Source organism: Hippocampus guttulatus, chromosome 15 (assembly GCF_054856545.1).
Source record: "Hippocampus guttulatus isolate MCC_2025c chromosome 15, RoL_Hgut_1.0, whole genome shotgun sequence".
NCBI classification, from domain to species: domain Eukaryota; kingdom Metazoa; phylum Chordata; class Actinopteri; order Syngnathiformes; family Syngnathidae; genus Hippocampus; species Hippocampus guttulatus.
In genome coordinates this window covers 9557820-9580665 of record NC_141275.1, presented here as the reverse complement: position 1 = coordinate 9580665, position 22846 = coordinate 9557820, and the positions used below count along the sequence as shown (strand labels likewise).

Genomic DNA, 22846 nt, shown 5'->3' with positions numbered 1-22846 from the left:
ACTTTTTTAAAATCTGGTGAAGTCTTTTTTTTTTACATTTAGTAGTCAACACATTTTTAAAGAACAGAACATTTTTAAGTAAAGTTCAGTTGTATTTAACTTTTAAACACAACATTTGCTGTTAATTTTAAAAACGTGTTCGTTTCTAGACAGTGAAGAACAACTTTTATTCAGTTTTATGTTCAATACATTTGTATACACAGTTTTTATACCTACAGTATCAAACTATTTTTGTTTGTTTGTTTGTTTGTTTTTTGTGATTTATCTTTAAAGCATTTTCGTTGATTGTATTGAGGTTGAGGCCTAACAACATGCAGACATGGTATTCTCTGTTGTTGTTCACCACGACAAAGCACCCCAAAGAACATTCAATCACAGCAAAAATCTACTGGATTATGAATGTTATCCTATCCCATCAAAACATTTAACAGAAAAAAATGCAGAAGGCAAGCATGCAAATGCAGAATTTCGCAAAAAAACGGTTGATTGTAAAGTGGTGTGCAGTTACCTCTCGTCCACATGTCGAGAGCCCGTTCGTCCACTTGGGAACACCAGGATCGAGCGCCATCTAGTGCCAAACTGCCCACTCTTCCAAAAGTAGCTTCCTAAATATAAATGATTTAATAATTTTAATAAACTGCTGCGCAAAGGCAACTGATAAATTAATTCATGTTTGTCTTACCTGAGCTGGCCAACATTTTGAGGATGGTTGTCCATTTTCAAGTCCCACCTCCACTTGCGAGCTTGTACTGTAATTAATTACCCTCACAAGTTAGCTCCTTTAAAAATAAACCCTATCAAAAACTGTGTTGCAACTCTCGACGGTTGCAAAATAAACTTGGAATCGGCGCTGTTTGACAACAACGCGTCTCGACTTGTATATCTACTTGCTTAATTGCTAAATGCCAAAAAACTAATTGGCCTAATTTTCCTCTTCCTTCCTTCAAACGTCGAAGCTGTAAAAGTCAAAACAATCGAAGACAGTTGAACGTAACAGTACAAGATTGAAAGTTCTTCCATTTCCAGTTCCATTTAAAGTTTCCGAATTGAATCCTGTTTTTTTCAGTGGCTGGCACAGCTGCAAGTGACTAGAAAACGAGCTGCGACATTCAAATGGAAGTAAGACAACACGTTCAGAAATCGTTACTTCATCATCTTTATTCATTTGCAAGCGCAATGGGATATTAGGATTTATAAAACTTTTTTCCTGACCTCTCGAAATGTACAATTAAGTGAAATGTGACAAAAGTGGATGAAAAAACAAAATATTTTCCAAAAAAAAAAGGATGACACTGCAGCAACAGCTGAAGACAAAACAAATTTGAAAGACGTTAATTTACACATTAAGTTCCAGTGGGGGTTAGCAAAACTGCTTTGGGTCCACATAATAATAATAATAATAATAATAACAATAATAATAATAACAACAGGAAGAAGAAGTCGGCGGAACAGAAGGGCAAACGATAGTCTGACATTTACTGGAATAAAATCAGATACAAGAAACAACCCGTTTCCACCTTAAAAACAAAGATAATTTCCTCCCTGTCAGCATTCCTTTTGTGCTTCTTCCTCAGCAAAGTTCTAGCCACAAGTCAAATAATACTTTCTGAAATGTATTCATGTAGCCTCTCTCATTTAATTCTTATCACAGTGTATACATGGGTGAGAGAATACAAAGACATGAGTCGAGCTACTGTTTGCTGTTATCATCACATTCCTGAGCTGTGCATATCAATACATTTGCCCCCGCCCCCCCCCCCCACCCCCCACAAAAAATAATGTTTTTGACAAGATGCAGTTCATGGAAGCCAGGCGTGTTTGTTCATTTTTTGGTAGCACTGTGGGTAAAAAATAAATATAGATTCTGCAGTTTGCGACGTTAAAGGAAATGTGTGGTATTCTTCAGTCTGGCATTAGCATTTCCCTCCAGTTGAAGCTGTGATTGGGTCCATGTGTCAAAGGCAGGATGGGGGGGTCAACCAGCTGCCACACCCCCGTCTCGCCCATTTCTTCACAAGCACAAAATCCCAAGTAGGGAATCTGTAGAAATGCACAGAGCAGATGCACCCCTGTGTTATTGAGGGAAAACAAGAAGACATTTTAAACGATGTGATGTAACCAGCATCTGGCCAACCTTTCGCACTACTTGCACAAAGTCCTTGGAGTTTTGTGGGCTGAGTCCTTGGATCTGGCGAGTGCAGGCCTCCAGAGAGGAAGCATGGGCCACAATCAAGACCTTGTTTCCTGTGTGAAAGAGGTAGAAGAACCAAATTCCACTGACAACATCACTTTCTTTGCTGTAAAATGACACTCGGTAATTCATCATACAATTTTCAGCACTTGCAATCTTAATGACAACAAAGTACAGTAGCAAAGCTTATAGCGACTGTTGGAAAATTGACAATTTGGTAAAAGACTGGGACCAAGAGTCCACTAACCTAGATTTTTGCACTCTGATAGGATTTCTCGAGTCACTTGGAAGCTCCGGCTGATGTAGGTGTCATAAGACTCGGAAACGACTAGCTTGTTTACGGGAACGTGAGGTCTGAAGACGAAGGACATACAGAATATGTTAAGGGCATATGTTAATACGTTAAGGACAGAAATTCATGTATCATTCATTCATTTGTTTGTTTTTCGAAACAAAACAGAAACAAAAAAATGAAATAATGATTGGTTAACTACAATATTCGTCCCAAAGGAGAAAAAAAACTGAATGAAAAAAGGAAAAGGATTTGTTTTCCAATTTCGGGCAATGAAAAATGTGTATTAAAAGAAATGATTTGGATGGTTTTTTTTCAATTCTGATATTTTCATCTGCCACAAGTTGCATGAACTGGAAGGGAACTTGAACCGGAACAGATCGTTCACCTTAATCGCGGTAAGTCATTGTCATTCTTCATGTCCACCTTTATTGAAATCTTACTGCACCATATTTACAAACTAACGTCATTACAATTACAGTGCTTGACAAAAGATGAGTTAAATGGCACTGTTTCAGGAAATTTGGGGCCATGTACAGTAACTAGCATTTGAAATGGGAAATTATGGAAATCAATCAAACTTCCTTATATACTGTACATACCGACACGGCCATGTTCGCAAAATTGGAAATTGGCAAAAGAGTGATTTTCCACTGTTTCTTATTGAGAAAACAAGTAATTACTTTTTTTTTTAAGTTTCTGTTTGTTTTGAAAAACTAATGAACAAATGATACACAAATTGTCAGAATATAGGCTGCATACCTGTATGTTGTGTCCACACTCAAGTTAGCAGCAGCCAGCTCTGTTGGGGGGATCCAGGTGGGTAAACAGGTGCCTGTAACCCACTTCGTCCATTCAAAAAGTCCAGGCTCCACACGGATTTTGGTCTTTCCCTCCTGTTGGAGACCTGAAACATATAAACCAACATTTCAACTGTCAGAGTAGACTTCCCTCAGGTTCTGCTTTGTATAGCCTGTGCACTATACAGTCTCTTCCATTTATTTATTTGGTCAGAATTCATTTAGGGCCACGTTCAAATTTAGTATATGAGTATTTGAGGGGTCCTACCCTGCAGAATGTGTTGAGCGGTCTGAACGCAGCGAAGCGAAGGAGAGCAATAAACAAAGTCTATTGTGGTGTGGCTTTCCAACAAGGCTTCACCTGGGACAGAGCAACAAAACAGTGATTATATTTGCAGGAAATATCATGGGAAACATGTCACTTTGCGTGGAACAGTCCCTTTCTTTTCTTTTTTTTTTTTTTCTTTTCAAAACAGAACCAACCTACAAGACGGGCTTGCGAGGAGCCAAACACAGTAATTGGACAATCTTTATCATAATCCCTGTGACCGCCACTCCTGGGTGGCAGGCTGGATGGCATGTTGAGATTTGAGCGAATGTATCTGCCTACACACAGAAGAATCTACGGTTAGTTAGTTGGAACGAGACAGAAGCAAACAAGTGGTTGGTTCGCCCTGCATGCTCACCTTTGGCGTCAAAGCACTGAGTTACCCAGTGTTTCCCAAACACAACATCCATCCTCTCCCCGTGTCGACACACAAACAATCTCATCTTGGACAAAGAGGACTGACCGGGTGTCCGCGTCACCTGGAACAAGGAAGGCAAAAAAATGCAACGGGATGCCTCTCCATCTGACAGAAAGTGCTCGGGAACAGAAAAATACCTTCCCACAGTGTCTAAAAAGGACCGCGGAATTGTCAAAAAGAATTTAGTGACTAAGAGGTGCCCATGCAGCGTATCTGCAGTGTATGAGGTGAGAGGTTTGTACAACACAGACCATAAAGAAGTACTGTACCTGCACGGGAGGACCGAGGCTACCGAGGTTGGGAGGATCCACCAGACTGTCAAGGAGACTCTCGGTGTGCTGTTCATCAAACAGTAACCCGCCTAGGGTGGTGCCAGCGGTGGACGAGGAGGGGTAGTTGAGAATAGAATGAGACCTGAGGATTGGACAAAAACACATATTAGTGTTTTGTCAAATGGGGTGATGGGCTAGCAGGGCTACAACTACAGACTGTGCTAGCTTGTCTGCTACCAGGCGATTGCAAATCGCTCTGCAACCTATGGTGACACACAGAACAATTAAATGTGCTTTCACTAGATGGAAGAAGGTACAATTAACCCGTGTATCCACCCTTTTGGTGACATCTTTGTTTGGTGGTGTTCATACAGATTTAACGGATGCAAAATGTCTGTCTTTGCTCAATAAAGGTTGGGAATGGTCCGACTGAAACAGACATGTACGTGCATGCTGGTGTCAAGTCAAGTGTATTTATCTGGCCCTTAATCACAAGTGTCCTTGGGTGTCTTGAAAGGCGCTTATAAATAAAATGTATTATTATTATTATTATTATTATAAAACAGTCTCGAAAGGCATCATGAGGCCTCAGTTTACAAGAATTTATGATATTCCTTGATCGGGATTCTCAATCTCAATCTTACCCATGAACAACCCAGGTGTCAGACTCATCGGCGCGGTTGACGTAGTTTTCAGGCAGCAGGCCGGACAGCCCCGTGCCCAGGGACGTGCCGTACACCCAGCCCTCACTGGCACTGCTTTGCTCCATAGGTGACATGAAGATGAAGTCTCCAGGCACCAGTTCGAGCTCGTCATCATTTTGAGGCGCATAGGGATACATGACTTGCAGTGTCTCGAAGAGAACAAAAGGGAATCATAACAATTTAGACAACATCTGAAAGGCCACAGCGAACCATCACGCGTATTTGAGAGGATGTATTGCTACCTCATGATTAGCAAAGCGAATATCCCGGGAGAAGAGCACAGCCAGCCAGTCGCAGCCTGATGACACGTTCACGTTTTTGGCCAACTTTTCCAAGACTGGAAGATGGCTGCCTTGGAAGTGGTATGCCAATGTGACATGCAGTTGCTTCTTATGATGCTCAACGTGCACATCTGGACATAGAAAATGTGCGCACTGATGACACAAATGCAACGGTTGGACTTTTCATTTAGTGCGCTAATATGAACCTGCTTTAGTTTCCGCTTCTTTTGCAAAATCGGCCGCAAAACTCTTCAGCACCTCCGCCACCTGCTCCTCCACAAAGAGCCCAATAAAGGTGGAGGAAGTGTACAGCTCCAGTGGAAGGGGCATGGGTATATGACCTTTCCACTTTGCCACACACGTTTGGAGGGCATCTGACAGAGCCTCCACCTTTGCATCGGCACACTGTTGTGGACAAAAACAAAACCCATCCAATGCAGGAAGTTGAATTAAAACTGGACTCAAATCAAATCTTAAATTAACACTGAATGCAAGCATGCACATTTTCTTGATGAAGTGAATCGGTCACATGTTTTGTTATTACGCACTCTTCCACAAAACAAAAGGCAGAATAATACAAAAACTGTTTTTTTTTTACACAGTTGCAACTGCTCAACACAACACATACAAAAACATCTTATATTACGGTACTACCAAACCAAAATGGTGATGCTTACATAATCCTTCACCATTTGAGCACATCTCGAGGCGAGAGATTGACACTGACCATGAAAAACTGGCAGAGGGTGATGTGGGGAAAGATGTTGTGTGCCTTGTTTTTGCCGCACGAGAGGCGAGATTGCTGCCAGAAAACCGAGAGCTGCTGCAGCAGTGGACCACTGGGTCGCAGATACAACACATATTCCCTGGGCAGAGGGTCATCCAGGAAAGGGTCGTCCACATGGGAAAAGAGCCTGGAGACACACACACGCACGCACACACACACACACACACACACACGGGCAAAAGATCCAAAATGCTTAAAAGAGAGGCTTTATAAATACAGGTAATATTACTATGACTATGCTAGCTCACTGTCACTCGAGCCATTTGTTTACTATTGCTGAGCTTTATTCACATTCCAGTAGTAAATGTGTAACTGGGGGCCGGGGGGGGGGGGGGGGGGGCAACGTGTGTGTGCATGTGGTTCTCACCAGTCGCAAGCTGCCTGGACGTTTTTCCCTCCTGTCGAAACCAAAGCTTTCAAGCTGCAAAGACACAAAGATCAAGAGGAAAAACACAGTCACATAATCAATAGATCCTCTTCCGGCCCATGTTTATTAGAGGGAGATTGCTGCACGCCATGAGACAGTGAAAAGAGAACACACATCCTAAGAGAGTAGTAACATGACAAGACACACTCAATAATTCATACCAGGAGCTCCTGAAAGTGTACCGAAAGGGAAAGTCGAAAGTGATTGATTTGGACGGAACAGAGAATTTTTTCCGGCTGGTTTCCGATGTTGAAAATATTTTTGTAGCTCATAGCCAACTTGTCAAGATCATGAAGACTCATTCATTAATCCTCATGAAGTATTTTGCATGCAATGTTTTAGATTATATTCAAAATATTTCAAATAACGACAGAATCCCTTCACTCTACTCGACGGCAATAAAATCGGCACTCTTATCAAGCGCTTAGTCACCCCAAGATACGGTTTGTCACACTTCTGAATAGACACAAACGGTCACTATCTTCTGTTGGGATGGAAGTCAAATGAAGACACTGCGGTATTATGGTCTAATCAAGTCACGCATTTGCATTGTGCCAGTGCTGCATTCACATTCAATAAGCTATTTTTTATTTTTGTCCAACTGAGAGGGTCTTTGATTCATTCGGCTACAGACCCTGGGGCAGCATGCCCTCACTCAGTCCAATGTGCACAATGGGGACTGCAGAGGCGAAAGTGTCACAAATGATAGCTTGCGCAGCTCGACTACAACATGCATGCAACCATATCGCGAACCGCATAGTTGATCAAAGAATAAACAAATGAGTTTCCCCTAGTTCTGTGCCGAAGGAATGGAAAAGTCTTTTTCTCAAGAGGGCATGGAGGGATTACAAGCGGCTGTGACTTGAGACATCACACGATCCAATCCGAGATGAAACCCAGGGCGGCCTGCTTATCTGTTATTTTCAAGGGATGAACCCTCGGTGACAGAGAGTGAGAAACCCGAGCTCGGATTCCCTTCAAGTGGCATTCTTAAAGACGGCCAACAGAGGGGAGGCTCCATTAGAATGAAAGCGAATGACGTGGGAGAAAGGTAGAACAGAAGACGAACTTGTCACAGAACCTGAGCACATTTTCCAAGTATGAATCACAACCCTCAAATCTGTATTTTTTTTCTCGAAGTTTTATGTATACCGCAAAGTAGAAGCAGCCATGGACCTACGGTCTCAATAGCTGCATACATGATCAACTCTGAGTTGGGATGGATGATAACTCGAATTTAAAATCGTGATTTCGATTTTGGCTTCCCTAGATTTTTAAAGAGTTATGATCGAAGTAAAACAGTTAACTTGCAGAATGGTGCGGTGCCTAAACAGAGGTTGCCTTTCAAATGCTAGCGCAAAATTAGCATTCGTTTCAGGAGATACAGTTCTTCAAATAACGAATATTCATACACATTTGTTGTTTTATTTTTCAATTCCTATTATTGTAGCATTTTCTTATTTGCCTTCTTACTCATTTATTTTCACTTTAACTGTTCAAGTTATATTTAAAGTTGAGTTTTGAAGGAGTCAAGGAATTTTCCTTTTCTCAAAATTCAAGGATACAATGATCCAAAGACTTGTTGTTGCATCAACACTCATTTCCACATGACATAAATATTAAGTCTTGAATTACATGAATAATCATTTTAATCATCGTGATTTCAATCTCAATTCTAAATAGAAGTGGTTGTTTTTGTCCATAATTTGTCCAGCTCTAACTTAGAGCGTGCATTTTTGCCTTTTTTTTTCTAGTCACAACAATACGAAGGGTCATAAGAACTTGGGGGACTGCAAAGGTCCAATGATCAAAATTTCTCAATAGTTTCACCACATGGGTACGATTGAGTTGAGCAACAACTCGATGTACCCAAGGGCAACCCCATGGCTCAGCTCTAAAGGGAAATGAACATTTACAAAACAAAGAGGAACACCATCACGAAGTGCTTAAATCACCCAAGCTGGGCAAAGAGGTTTCCGCATTTGACAAAAAAAAAAAAAATTAATGTCACGTGTGGATGACAAAGGCCGGGAAACCCCTCGTCGTGTCACACTTTGAAGCAATCTGGACCGTAAAACATTTCCATACAATAGAACTTAATCACAATGCGACAATGTGTATATGCAGCCTACGTCTGTAAAATAGCATTTAAAAGAAAACGTGATGCATCGTCAGTTGCCTACTTACTCAAGGGATTCTCTGAACTTGACCACACATGATTTCACGTCAGACGTCAGCAAATCTATTGAGACCTCGGTTTGAGTTGCCTTTTTTTTTTTTTTTTGTCTGCAGCAAGACTTGAACCGTGACCTTCTGTTTCCGAAGCTCTAGTCAGTACAGATGAGGTCTTGCCACCCCCGTAAAACGAAACAGAAAGCAGTGTCGTGTGGGCTTTTTTTTTTTTTTGCCACGACAAATGTATGAAACGCAGCGTAAAGGAAAATCTGGAGACAAACAGTCATGCTTTAGCAACAGAAATGTTAATTGCAATCTTCACAGTGAATTGTGTTTGTAAAAATATTTGCATAGACTTCAGAACGTACCCATATGGAACAGCTGAGGAAAACATGAGTCTTCGATTTATGTTTCTTGCCGCGTTTAGCGACAGTGAAGTAAAACAACAAATACCATCTCTTTTCACGTGTCGCCGAAAAAGTCTAATTATCTCCGTATCGGTGGGAGAAGCTTGCTTGTAATTGAGTGTTTTGATACTATCGCTGTGTGAAATTAGATGTCAGAAACAACGGTGGCCTCTTATTTTTGTCACATGTTTCCAAAAACCCCAATAGTGTATAGTCAGTGTCTGGAACTGATTCTGTTTTTCCTGCTTCATTATTTCTGGAACAAAGATGTTCAAAGTCACATGTTCTAACAAAGCGTGTCAGAGACTCCATAATAAAGGAAGTGAGTGGGCCAACTGTGTGGGTGAAGTATGTTGTTTTATGTTCCAACTTCTTGTGTGACAAGCGCACTTTGCTCGACATGAGTTGAGTTGTATTTCGGAAGAAACGATCGAGTGTATCATCTAAATCTCGTAATAGAATCAAGAGGAAACAATTGTCGCCTCAACGATTGTCTTGTTTTGGTGCAAAAATGTACATTGGCTGGATTTTCAATCTTTCTTCAGGCCCGCACGACTGCTCAGTGTCGTGTTTTCTTGTATATGTGAGACATTGCGACCTCTGCATCAGCTGCCCTCAAACCACCATCTCAACAGAGAGCGCAGAAAAAGGTCACAAGCCATTTCAGGAAATGGGCGACTTCCGCTTAGCCGCCTTGAATCCGAGCTCAGTTTGTTCATGAAAAATGCCTGCACTGGAATGTGCTTCATGTATGCGCGACTTCTGTACCGTTACAGTTACGTTGAATGGACTGAAATTCCATTCATCTGTTCCAACAACCAAAAAAACACCATCAATGTTATATGTAGGGCTGAACAATTTTGAAAAATAACCCAACTGTGATTTTTCCCCCCCCCCCTCAATGTTGTAATTGCGAATTGAATATGCAATTTTTCCCCAACATCCTCTTTAAATTAACCCTAATTAATATGACAGTTTAATTATATATTTCACTTACAATTGTTAACTTCAACTGCGGTCATATTGCAGATCAGTTACATATTTTTTTCTTGATCTATATGACCATCTGATTTATTTTTATTTTTCACGCACTGGAAACAGTCCAAATAAGATTTCGTGAAATCCGACCTGTGACTATAAATCAGATATGTACACATGGCAATGACATTTCTCTAAAATGAGGACATTGAGGATTTGCTAGAAAAAATATATATATAACTTTTTAAAATTGCATGATATGATTAATGAGATTTAAATATGTGAAGACACTCATCACGTTAATAATAATTTCTCACAAAAATGAAAACCAAAGATTTAACGAGGTATGAAAAGAGACAAATACCACTATTCATCGCCTTAATAAAGTTTTACATTTTAAAATGAGTGTTTCAACAACATTTCTAGGAAATGCCAATGTCCCATCACTGGTGAGAAATTTTCAGAGCAGGGCCTTGTTTAATCCCTGCCGAACAGAGGGAAATATTAAAAACACATCTTCAGATCATCTTAATCTGATACAGAGCAGAATATGTGATTTTTCTGGTAATCTCCTACGTCAGTCAGTTTAGGTATACCTACTTTGTATTACTGTGGCGAGTGAACATATGATACAGTAACATGCTGTACTATTGTGGTTTCGTGAACTCTGACTGGAAGCACAAGAACCCGCACATTAACTTCCTGTGTGTGCATAAAAAGGTTCAAGAAACGTGACGGCATACCGTATCGGCTAGCAGATCTGTAGAGCGGATGTCGTAAGAAAGCAGCCATTCTCATTTTATCTCTGGTCAGATGACAAAATCCATAATCGACTATGTCCATGCCTTTTATTTATCTATTTCTCTCTCTCTCTCTCTCTCTCTAGATAGATATTTTTTTATTACTGCAACTTTGACATGATATTCTACTGTACGTCTTTTCATAAAATGTATGTGTTTATTTGCATGCGTGCACCACACTGCCCCCTAGGAGGCCACAAGAGAAGCATCACACTTAGGTAACGGGCAAGTGGAAGAGGATTATTCTGTGTGTTAAGAAGTACTACATGTGCACGGGATACCCCTAGTACAGTATAAAATAACATTTTATGGAGTGTGACTTTATTTCCAGTTACCACATTTTGTAGTGATCCAATCAAAACAAGCGACGTCGTTGTTTTCTCATTTCTAATTAAAATGCTATCAAGAGACTCTTGAAGAGGGATAAGAAGCAAACGAGAGTGATTAAATGGAAACGGGATCAGTTTGCTTCCGGAAATCGGACATGACCAGTGAGCGGAGGTGCCGCTGACTGGGCAGCACCTATCGGATTGCACCGGTAAATTCCCGAATGACTCAGCAACGATTGCTCTCAATTTAACAGAAGGGCCGATTGTCGTACACGCGTGTTCGTGTGAGCCTGTGTGTGTATTTACGTTTCATACTCGCAACCCTCCAACACTATGAAGGTCTTGTTCCCTAAAGCTAGCCTCAAATTACATATGTTTCCTCTTAAACTGGCATTTGGGAAATAGCCTGTTCACAAAATGATTAAATGTACCACTTTTCTCTTGTACAGTACAATACATTCACAAATGTCTTAATAAATGAACTCAGCCAAAATGCTCTTTCTCTCTCTCACAGGCTCAAAGTGAAACAAATAAATAAATAAAATGTTCAAATTGAAGACAAATACAGATTCGGTTAATGTTGGATGTTTCAGGACCCTTAACATTGGAAACACTCAAAAAAGCAAACAGTGATGAGTACTGCTCGGTGGAATGGGGACATTATTACCATATTGTACTGCTTAGAACATTCACCTCACAATGCAGAGGTCATGGGTTCGATTCCGGGCATTGGTTTGCATATTTTCACATTATATATATGTTTTTAGCGTGTGGCGTTGTATACAGTATCCCAACTCATTTTGAGCAAAAAGGTGGGCTACACCATACTGGACTTGTCGCCAATCACAAGGCACTCATAGAAAAAACAACCATGAACATTCATAATCGCACCTACAGAAAATCGAAGTCTTCAATTGAACAAAAATTTGTGTTTTGGGGGATGTGTTCGGAAGAAAACATGCACAGAATGTGAGGTGGATGTGCAATGACTTAAAAAATAAACCACGGCACAAAGTCACCCTCAATTTTCAATATCTAATTAAACAAAACAGTTCCGTACGGCAGAAAATAGTTTAATCATTTATGGGGTTTTTTTAACATCATTATGTAACCTCCATATTTCATTCACACAGGGCTTGTTTCTTGGCAACGCAACCATCTCAAAGATGAATTGGGGGGGGGGGAGATTCTGAATGACTGAATCCTAGGAAGAGGCTGGCAAGTGTAACATCTGGGTCACACAACACAGCATCTTTCTGCAGGAGTGAAGCCTAAGTCTAAACGCCACAGTAAAAGAGGGAGTACAGAACAGTAGTGTGTGTGTGTGTGTGTGTGTGTGTGTGTGTGTGCGCGCGCGGTGGGGCAGTGAACTCACGCCCTGGTTTTAGGGAAGCCCATGGACAGCAGCACGTCCAAAGTTGACCCATGTTTGACGGTGCCTGCGCGGGTCTGGCGCTGTCTCCGCGGGGTCACTTTGGCGTAGGGTTCCTCTTTCGCTGCCATTATTCAATGCTCCATCGGTAAGGACATTCCTCTGACGTATTTCATTTCATTAAAAAAAAAAAGAAGACATGCATATTTTACACCTAAAAAAACAGGGAAGCTAAAGTCTCATTAGGTGTAAATTAGATGCAGCCAATACTGAGCTCGGAGCTCCGGTCAGCCATGCCGAGTCACCTCGACTGTTTGGGCCAGCCGTGGTCGCAAGCTACCGGCCCCGGCCGGGGAGCGGAGCACGTCGGGGTCGAGCTCGCTTCTCGCATCCGGTCCGCCGGATGAGAAATCAGATGCAACTCAAACGGTAGCTTCGTTCCTTCCACCGCGGACTTGTCTCCCGGAGGGGGGAGGGACAGAGAGAGGATCTATCTGCCTGGTAGACAAGAATCGGCGACACCTCAAGTTAAAGCGCCAGCGAGGCGTTAGAAAGCGGGTAGGACACCCGTGAATCTCTTGTGGAAATGACAGCAAAGTGATGAAGAACTACAGCGCTGACCAGTTTGAGGTGGTGTGATGCAGAGCCGATCTGGGGGCGGATGGTGGAAAGAGTGGTTCACACTTCCTGTCTCAGAAAAGTGGGCGTCAATACGCATGCGCAAACGAGCAAATACAAAAACATCTGTTGCCATGGTAAATGTAGGAAAACTTGCTTTTTTTTACTAGGTCGCTCTCATACATAGATATGTGACGTTACCAGAACGAACCGTAATAATAATTCCATTAATCCGTTTCTGATCGATACTTTTAGGATTTTATCAGGACCAGAAATTACTTCATTGTCTTTACTGTTTTACATTGATTTTGCTCTCAGTATTTGATGCAGAATGTGTTAAATTGTGTTTGTATTGTTTTAAAAGTGCATTGAAAGACCCTCAAAATGTGCTACTGTGTGTGGAGAGAGAGAGAGAGAGAGAGAGAGAGAGAGACTGCCCAGAAAAGTGCCAATACAACATGGCAGATCATTTGAACACTATATCGTGTTCAGAATTTTTTTTTCGGTTTTTTTTTTTCGTTTTAAGTACTCAACACTGTGATGCTGGAAATGAATATTGCAATGATATTACAGCTCACTTGTGTTGACATATCAGCAGACAAACACACATTTAAAAACATTTTATTTATTTACTGAAAAGCTACATCGGTTAATTCATCAGCTTCAAACTCTCACCAACTCTGCCGAAACCTACAAGGTTGCACAAATAAATATTCAAATCAGATATTGTATTAATTCATACTGCTGTGCCAACATCTGCCCATATCAACCCTGTAAGCGCAACATTGTTGGAGGATTAACTACCAGAAAGTAAAAATTATCTTCAAAAAGAAGTCATAGCTGTGATAAGACTGTACAAAATGTTGTTTAATATGTTAAAAAGTGTTACAATACACACATCTCTCAAACTCTATTGCTGTGCTTTTCATATGAAGCTCAATCACTGTTCAGGAAAAATACAGTACATCCACCCTGTTTGGATTATTTTAACCAATATAGTTCTCGAACTGAAGTCATAGACAAACAGAATTTGAGAACAAATGTAACAAGTTCATTTCTGGAAGAAATTTTACAGTATTTTCAATGCAATGTTAATGTAAAATTATTACAAAAAGTCAGTCACACCCAAGGCCAGTATTTTACCAACAGCACAAATAAAAATACGATATTTACAGCAGGCTTGTAAAAAAAAAAAAAACGTTTGAGAGGAATCTTTGGATCATAAAATGTAAAAAAATAAAAATAAAAAAAAATGTACAAGGATGACATGTACAAACAGTAAAGGCAAACGTTAAAACCAGCCAAGACTGTTTCTTGTAGACTATACCACAAAGGATGACTTTTGCTTAAACTCGCTCTATGGGGGAGGAAAAAAAACATTGATCAACATTTGCTGGCATTTATAGAACACATGAAGAGTAGTGGAAAAAGCAAGGCAGTGTTACACTTACATCATCATCTTCACCACCATACACAGAAGGCGGCTGGTAGACCACATTGGTTTTTTGCTTGCTACAAGACATTTAAGAAACAAAACCATTTTAGCTCTTGTGGGGGAAACGTACACAGCAATGTAGATACTGTGGGAATGAATGACCAAATGTAAAATGAGAAAATACTCTTACCTTTCATTCATTCCTGTAATAATAAGAAAAGAAAGACATCAAGTCAGCCGTTGGTCAATTACAACATTTTGGTGACACAAAATAGTCTTCTTAATTATAATTCGATTAATGTGAGTGTATACAGTGCTATGTTCTATTTGTGATTACACAATTGTTGCAAACACGGAAGAAGACTGTGACATGCTATACAGTCTAACAAGTAAAAGAATGCATGGGTGTATACTCACGGGGCAGGTATCCCTTCTTGTGAGCATACCAAATTCCCAGAGCAAGCAGGACAAGCAACAGCAGAGCCACGATTACCCCAGCAACAATGCCTCCGGTGTTAATGTCACCTAAAAGAATAGGATTGGAGTCATTTTGAGGTTCTTTCACTGAATTAACATAACAAATTGTCGTATTCACCCAACAGCACATGAACGAATACAAAAGCAGTCCAGTGTGTGTGAGGTGCTCTCACTTGCATCATTGCATCAAAATTTACAACTTAATTTATACAAAAATAAGGCTTAACGCGCAGACGTGTACAAGGTCGGTTTTAATGGTATTATTATATTTCACTTACGGACTTCCATTTTCGCAGCTCGACAGCGCTGTGGAGGACCAGCAATGTTGAATGCCTCACAGGAGTACTGAGCTGTATCTGTCTTTCTGACATAGGAAAACTCCTGAGAAGACATATGGCTTGGTTGTAAAAGAGTTCTATCTGAAAATGAGGTGCTGGCAGTAAAGTTGGTCAAGAGCGCAGAGCGCTGTAGCTCACCAAGTTGCCATTTGCAGAGTTCAGCACGTAGGTACTATTCTGGAAGCCGGAAATCTTGCTGGGTTCAGGTGGCAGAAGGACGTTGTCTCGGTACCACTTGTATTGAGGTGGAGGGGAGCCATCTTTATCGTGGCAGGACAGGATGACCTTCTTGCCAGTCGTCACTGAAGTGGGGATCCTGCACAAGGGTGGTGACGGAGGCACTGTGGGAAATAATGTTTTTTTTTAACTTCACTCACCCACTGCAACGTGGTGGTGTACCCCAAAAATATATGAAAAATAGGATGTACATAGAGACAAAAATCAGAGGGAAACCTCCAAATCTATTTTTAAAATAGAGAAAAAGGGGAAGAATATATCTCAAATGTAAAAATATATAAATAAATAAAAATCTGAATATGCAGGACTGTAATTTTAAGTTGTAATATCATCCTTCACCACTAGTTGGCAAACACAAATTAGTTGTGCTTACTGGGTCTCATATTGCCCTAAACTAAAATTTTAGGGGATGCCCTGCGATTGGCTGGCAACCGATTCAGGGTGTCCCCCGCCTACTGCCCGAAGTCAGCTGGATAGGCTCCAGCACCCCCCGCGACCCTAGTGAGGATCAAGCGGTTCGGAAAATGGATGGATGGATAAAATTTTAGGGCAACTTTTGGACACTTTTGTGGCAAAATATAATACAAGTTCCAAAAATTTCTTTTCACCAACTCTAAAACTCTAAAAAAGAGAGGGAAAAATGCCCATGAAAATATTTACCAAGAACTGTGAGCTTCACTCTGGCCTCCCCAAACTGGCTATTGACACCAGACACCTCACAGTCATACACTCCGTTATCCACACGGGTCACTTTGCTGAATCTCAGATTGCTGCCATACATCGTCACACGGTTGGAATACGGTGCTGTGAGAAAAGTTGTCCATTAACCACAACACACAATGTATACCACTGCCAGCTTGCCTTGTAGCATGCTTCTTTGTTACTTATTAACGGTGGTGGATTCCTGATGGCGTCAGAGGTGAGTGGGAAAGTTGAAGATACAGTACAACTGTGTTTTGGGGAAACTGACTGCTACAACAAAGCATAACTAATATGTACATGTATCAACTATGTCCGGTACAGTGACCTTGGAGAGATTTTGTATCAAATAACTTACTTGTGGGTTTCCCGTTATAATAGATATATTTCTGTGACCCTGTAAGGTCTTTGAACTTCCACTCCACCCTGGCACTTGAACCAAAGTCCGCCGAGTAAGAGCATGTAAGGTCAACCCCTGCAATAGTAGAAAGCACAAGCAATTAAAATAAAAGATGTGAACAAACATGAATACTTCATAATAAAGGCTTTTATAGACAAAAACCTTGCAACTGAGTAAATATAACAAGCTACAGATCTTTAAAAAAAAAAAACAACAACAGAAGGCCAAAATGATGTCAGGTCATGACACGATTTAGATTGGAAAGCTTCACCGCTGTAGACAACAACAACAACAATAATATCTAAACGTGCAGCCACTTGTTGACTGGCAGAGCGCAATCACAACTTATCCCTCTGCCCCAAAAAAAAAAAAAATTAAAATCGCATAGCCAGCTACATCCCCAAAGAAGGAACAAGAAACAACAAGGAAGGGGCTGACTGTTGTGCGCCTGGAGAGAGGGCCAAGAGGAAAAAATAAATAATCCAACATACACACAAAAGGGAATTGCTACCAAAATAGCAATACCCCAGAAGTGTTTATAAAGAATGCATCACGAAAACAAAAACCAAAAAAATCATTACAAGCAAGCAACACCATCGAAAGCACTGCCTGTTGTTCGAAAAACAGACATCACTGGTCTAAACACATAACACGGTCATTCTTTATTTAGACTACTGTGTTAAAAAAAATAAAATGGAAACAAAGACTCACCTTCATTTTCTTTTACTTGCACATTTGCATTAGAAGTGGTCACTGAAAAGCTACTTTCAACTGTTGAGAAAAATACAAAATATATGGGTTAATGATGTTAGTGATATTATGACAGAATAAACCTTACATACAAAGCAACAGAAATAGAGTGAACCCCCGCTATCCGCTGGGATAGTAATTTACAGTAGACCTATGTCTTTAAGGCATGGTATTGTGTGATGTCAAATTATAACCTTGGAAAAGCGACAATCACACACACACACACACACACACACACACGCAGCAGTGGAACTTTGGAAAATTAAAAAAATCAGTGTGCATTGGAGAAAGGGAATCAGTTGTTAAATCAGAAACATGAAGCCATTAATTTAATACTTTAGGTGCGAGTATAGTAGTGACTTAAAACTGCACTGCATCATACAGAGAGCAGTTTCTAATTGATTTTCTTGAACTTATCTCGCTACATGACAGGACAATTACTGGACTCAGCACTTTATCACAATGCTGTAATACATTTTGTAAATTAATAACTACTTTATGGCTTACAGGATCGTTCAACGCTGTACACGAATTCAGGTAGAACTCTCTTTACTTGGCACAGACGTCCTTAATGTTGTGACGAAACTATACATTTCACATTATTGGAATTCACAGCCAATTTCAAGTTTGAGATGATAAAATAATTTAATTCCACAAAGAATGAGTCCGATATGTAGACTACTACCAGTGGGTATTGTTAACTTCCTTAACACACCTGAGAAGAAATAGGCAGGCCTCCATTTTGTGAATTGCCTCAACGTTGAATACGTTGATATTTTTAAAGTACTGTAATTAATTCGTCAAGATACTTCAGGATGACAATCACATAAATATTTCAACCATTAAAAGACGAAAGTCACGTTGACAAGTTACTTTTGTAACTCACCTGTAGCTGCGAACGCGAACAAGAGCGCCGAAACCAACCATGCGAAAAACATATTTGCACTGCTCTCTCCACGGTGTGTTTCACTGCGTCTCCGTCGTCTGAAAACCCACCGAAATATGGCTCCAAAACGTTTATCCACTTGAACAAAAACAGCCAATACTTGCTAATCTGGTATCGTGTAGTTTAGTGTGATAAGGACGACGGCTTGAATAACCTGCCTGGTCGTGGGTTCAGGTGACAAGTGCGTCCCACACTTCCGGTAAGAGATTTGATCAGGTGGGAAGCGACGACGGGGCGAGTTGTACAACAGGTTTGACAACGAGTCAGCACCAGGCTAGAATAAGCAAATGCGTGGGTTGTTGCAAGTTTTGGTCAACCTTAAAGGGAGCGAGGGGATGGCTTTAGATACATTCTTCTGGATACTAGTTCCGCTTCACACGTCGTTTATCCACAGGATGAGTCAGCAAGGACTCGTTTGTTTTTAGAGTTGGATACGTCATACTAGAGAGTGAAACTAACCGCGTTGAGGTGATTAACAATCCTGGATCGTCCTCGGGTGTGCTGCAACTGTCGAAGTTCGCCTTATCAATAATAAAATATATTTGCTACAAATTGGTCATCTATCTATCTATCTATCTATCACTGGCGGAGCTAAAGGGAGACCGCGGGGGCACCCCCCACCCCTGGCCCCTCCGAAATGTCCTTGGTGCCAGGCCACATAATTAACTTTTTTTTTTTAATTTTTTGGCTTTTTTTTCGCCATGGGGAACATATAATGATTTCTTTTTATCACTGATTTCTGAAAAAAAAATGGTGTGCCCCCGCGCGTTGCAGCCAGTCACCCAACCCTGGTCTATATATTCCCACAGGGTGTCAACTAGCTGAAAAGTTTGACTATTAAATTATGCATCTCCAAAGGTCTATTTCTCTGACATTTTTAGACTGAAAGTGGAGAACATTGTGTAAGAGTGAGTGATGTCAGCCGAGAAGTAACAATAGGCTACTATCTTAACTTTTTCATCAGGCATGTTGAAAATGTTAATATGGGAATGACAATATATATATATCAGTGATTTCTAAAGAGAAACAACATAAGTAAAACGACGGTACTAGAAAACACTTATGATTATGAGAACTGAGGACAATTAAGGTTACAATAACCTTTTAATATGGTACACAATGGACACTAATCAAACATTGCATATATCAAACATATGCTGAAGGTGATGATTAAAAAAAATAATAATCCATAAACACTGACACGCCTGATACTCACAATAACGCTTGAAACGTTCTGGATAAACAACTAGCTTATTAACTGTCAGACAACCATCTGTGTTTTGCTTGACTGATGACCCACTGCTTTTGTCTCTAATTCCAGCTGTAATTGGCTTCTGTTCTTTTCACCTTCAGCATACAGTAAATCCAAACAAGGCAGGTTTCATGCAATAGCACTTTCGTCATTGTGCTTCACATAGCAGCTATACTGTCAGCCATTTGAGCATGTAAACATCCTTTGCTTTACCACAAATGTTTTATAAATAGAGCCATCTACAGTGTCTATTGATTTATCTAGATAACCTCATGCATGCATTCAAAGCCAGTATTGCTTTATATTATTGGACTGATTATTATTTGGCAGAAATGGGCAGATGTCTTGCATCACCCAGCTGGGGAAAGCTGATTCTGTCACTCCTGAGCTACGAATCACTCATTGTATAGAACAGAATCACTATAATAATCCATCCAAGTGGCACTACTACAGAATATATCACATTTCACTTCTAAATTCCTGAGATCGTGCTTGAACTCAGCTGAGGATACGGTAAATGCAGTTGTACTTTTGCACATTAAGCCAAGATATGCTGGAAACCGTGTGTGCATTCAGCTCAACACACAGCCTTGAGAGTCCACTGACAGCCACCAGATGATCAGGTGGAGCAGCTTAGGCGCCATGTTCACAGCCAGTGAAGAGCGAGCAGCATGGGAAGTGTCATCAAGGTCAACAGCAGGCCACTGCAGCTTTGTAACAGGACACTCAAGGCAGAACAGGGGAGGAGAAGCTCTGCAATAAGAACGAAGAAGAGTTTTTAGTGGCCGCCACTCACAATAGTTCAAACGGGATATTCACAATCGTGGTAATTTACTTTTCTCCACCACCGAGGTTTTGGACGCTGACGCTGAGTCGCCCAGTTTGATATTGCAGGTGAAGTTGGACTTGCCGTTTGGCAGGTTTTTAAACAGCAGCCGGCAGATGTTGCCGGGGAAGATGCGGGCTTTTGCTCGGTGCTTGTAGGGGGCATGCTGCTCCTCCTCTGGGTTGGTGGTGTCCAAGAGTCTTTCCCCTTGTGTGTACTTGCAAAATACTTGGGGTGACTCAGCGGGAAGCGAATATTTGCAATCGAGCCTGACGTGGTTCTCTTCTATCGAGCAGTAAGATAACTGAATCACCTTCTGAGCTGACACAAAGCCTGGAAGGCAGAGACATACTGTATGCGCAATGACAAATCACACATTTAGAAAAAGATTATTTGTGAATACAACCAGGAACACACTCAGTTTAGAAAATATGTCATGAATGACCTTACCAAACAAAAGAATTGTAGTAAGCAAGAACATTCTTGCAACCTTCCTGGAAAAACAAACAAACAAACACTGAAATGATTGTACACAAACCCACATGTCGATTGTGTCATTTCCATGTTTTAACATACATATTGAGTACAGTAATGCTGTCTGCACTCTGAGAAGATGAGCTGGGCTTTGTTACAAAAACATGAATAATGCTACTTTGTCACAAAGGTCCTGACTCGGTTTGGCCAAGTGTGCCACAATCAGGTGCAGTGTCTCCTTACTCTTCATGCTGTGCAGTGAAGAACTCGAAAGTTCACTGGATAAATGCCAACAGTGATGCATTCCTTTTCAAAACCACACCTACAAATTTTGATCATTGGACAATTTTTAAATCATCAGTGGGGTTTACAAATACCTAATTAGTACATACATTATTTTGCCTGCAATGTAGTTGAAAATATTTACTTGAAAACTGAAAACATTAGAAACTCATTCAGATCATTATTTGCATGAAAAAAGTCCAATCCGGTACAATTTGTTATGTCATAAAAGTCAACATTTACTCCATGCGAGATTCTGCAAGCGATAGCGAATGAATCATCCTCACCTTGTCTGATGCAGTTTTATTGCCCTCCTCAGCGCTCTGCAGTGATGCCAGGGGTTGTTACAGTAGAGGTCGGCTCCGAGAAGAAACACAGGCGAGAGTAAGGGAGGGGGGACCGTGAGGGAGGGGCAGAAAAGGCTGCTCCACTCCAGTTAAGGGACATTTATCAACATTACATAGGCTTTTCGATTTAGTTTTTTTTCACACCGCCTTTTAACAAGAGGACAGAAGTTGATCGGCTGACATACTTCACTGGCTACACCGTCAGTCCTCATTCAGTGTTTGGAAATGTACAGCAGGTCCTTGAGGCCATTCAATCATAATTTAATGTGCAGTTTATCATAGTATGGAAGGTTTTCTCCCACAATCTGGCTCTACTTGTTTAACGTAAATATAAAATGACATGGCAAAAATGGAAGTCATATTTCCCCTCTTGTTGAAATGTGCTGTACCTCAGTAGTTTTATCGACGGTACAGTGTGAGTTTCTTTCTGATCCACTTGTTCTGCTGCGCTGTTATTGATCTCTTAGGCAATGAATTTTCAGTGATTTTGAGAAACCGAAGTGTCATATTAACAAAAGAAAAGTGCAGTTACGAATTATTCGGCACAGTGTCATTGAATGCCACCGCAGCCTTTAATGAGGGCGGTGTGCACGCCCCACGCCCCAACATTCTGTGAATGTTTTCACTTTTTTTTTTGGTGGAAAATCTGCATTAAAGCAAGAGTCACTGTCAGCCTGGTTGTTGTTGAAACATCGATGCCGTTACCCTTAATGCTAAACACATTGTATCCTCTGTGGTACACCCTGTACACACTGCTCATCCATCTTTTCAAGGACATTTGCTGAACACCTCCCTTGCCAAAGTAGTCTCTGAGGAATTTGGCAGTAGTGTTGCAGCCCTCTCCAAGACACAAATCCGAGCAGCTCATTAAAACAGCTCTGCGATGTACTGTGCAATTTTGCTCGTGTTAATTGATGTCACTCCTACCCACACCTCACAAAAAACATGATTTATTGAATGAATAAAAGCCAGTCATTTAAACCAATAAAAATGATTCCAAATCATATAATATGGTACCTACTGCAATAGGCGAGTGGAATAAACGCAAACAAAAAGTGGAACAAATTTTAAAGTATTGTCACGAAGAGAACATGGTTAAAATTACAGAAAAAATTAAAATGTCCAGTGTTAGGTCACTTCTTTTTCCCAGAGCTGTATAATGTACCTTAATGTCAATTGCACGTGGTCCCGTCCGAAGAAACAA

At 40.7% G+C, this 22846-nt stretch overlaps 3 protein-coding genes across 5 annotated transcripts; all 3 read right to left on the bottom strand.

Annotated features, from left to right (window-relative positions):
* Positions 1-1138: 1138 nt before the first annotated feature.
* Positions 1139-13249, bottom strand: ubash3ba (ubiquitin associated and SH3 domain containing Ba). Of its 3 annotated transcripts, none has more exons than XM_086131218.1 (15): positions 13183-13249; positions 12565-13059; positions 6441-6494; positions 6014-6200; positions 5493-5691; positions 5248-5417; positions 4946-5154; positions 4299-4443; positions 3970-4090; positions 3767-3889; positions 3552-3644; positions 3246-3390; positions 2439-2545; positions 2135-2244; positions 1139-2040 (listed from the first exon to the last, which is right to left on the bottom strand). In XM_086131218.1, the coding sequence occupies exons 2-15, from the start codon at positions 12690-12692 to the stop codon at positions 1903-1905; spliced, it is 1929 nt and encodes a 642-aa protein (XP_085987344.1). In that variant the 5' UTR covers positions 12693-13059; positions 13183-13249; the 3' UTR covers positions 1139-1902. The 3 variants fall into 3 exon arrangements, with proteins under 3 accessions (XP_085987344.1, XP_085987345.1, XP_085987346.1); XM_086131219.1 differs by having other exon boundaries at positions 12565-12723; positions 12867-13225; XM_086131220.1 differs by lacking the exons at positions 12565-13059; positions 13183-13249 and adding an exon at positions 8688-9927.
* A 535-nt stretch (positions 13250-13784) lies between these two features.
* On the bottom strand, positions 13785-18774 carry f11r.1 (F11 receptor, tandem duplicate 1). Its single transcript, XM_086131717.1, has 11 exons — positions 18620-18774; positions 18402-18539; positions 17477-17536; positions 16724-16840; positions 16327-16470; positions 15568-15770; positions 15370-15472; positions 15032-15139; positions 14805-14817; positions 14631-14691; positions 13785-14536 (listed from the first exon to the last, which is right to left on the bottom strand). The coding sequence occupies exons 2-11, from the start codon at positions 18451-18453 to the stop codon at positions 14501-14503; spliced, it is 897 nt and encodes a 298-aa protein (XP_085987843.1). The 5' UTR covers positions 18454-18539; positions 18620-18774; the 3' UTR covers positions 13785-14500.
* Positions 18775-19551: 777 nt separating this feature from the next.
* thy1 (Thy-1 cell surface antigen) lies at positions 19552-21681 on the bottom strand. Its single transcript, XM_086131175.1, has 4 exons — positions 21583-21681; positions 20990-21033; positions 20549-20872; positions 19552-20466 (listed from the first exon to the last, which is right to left on the bottom strand). The coding sequence occupies exons 2-4, from the start codon at positions 21018-21020 to the stop codon at positions 20360-20362; spliced, it is 462 nt and encodes a 153-aa protein (XP_085987301.1). The 5' UTR covers positions 21021-21033; positions 21583-21681; the 3' UTR covers positions 19552-20359.
* Positions 21682-22846: the final 1165 nt, after the last annotated feature.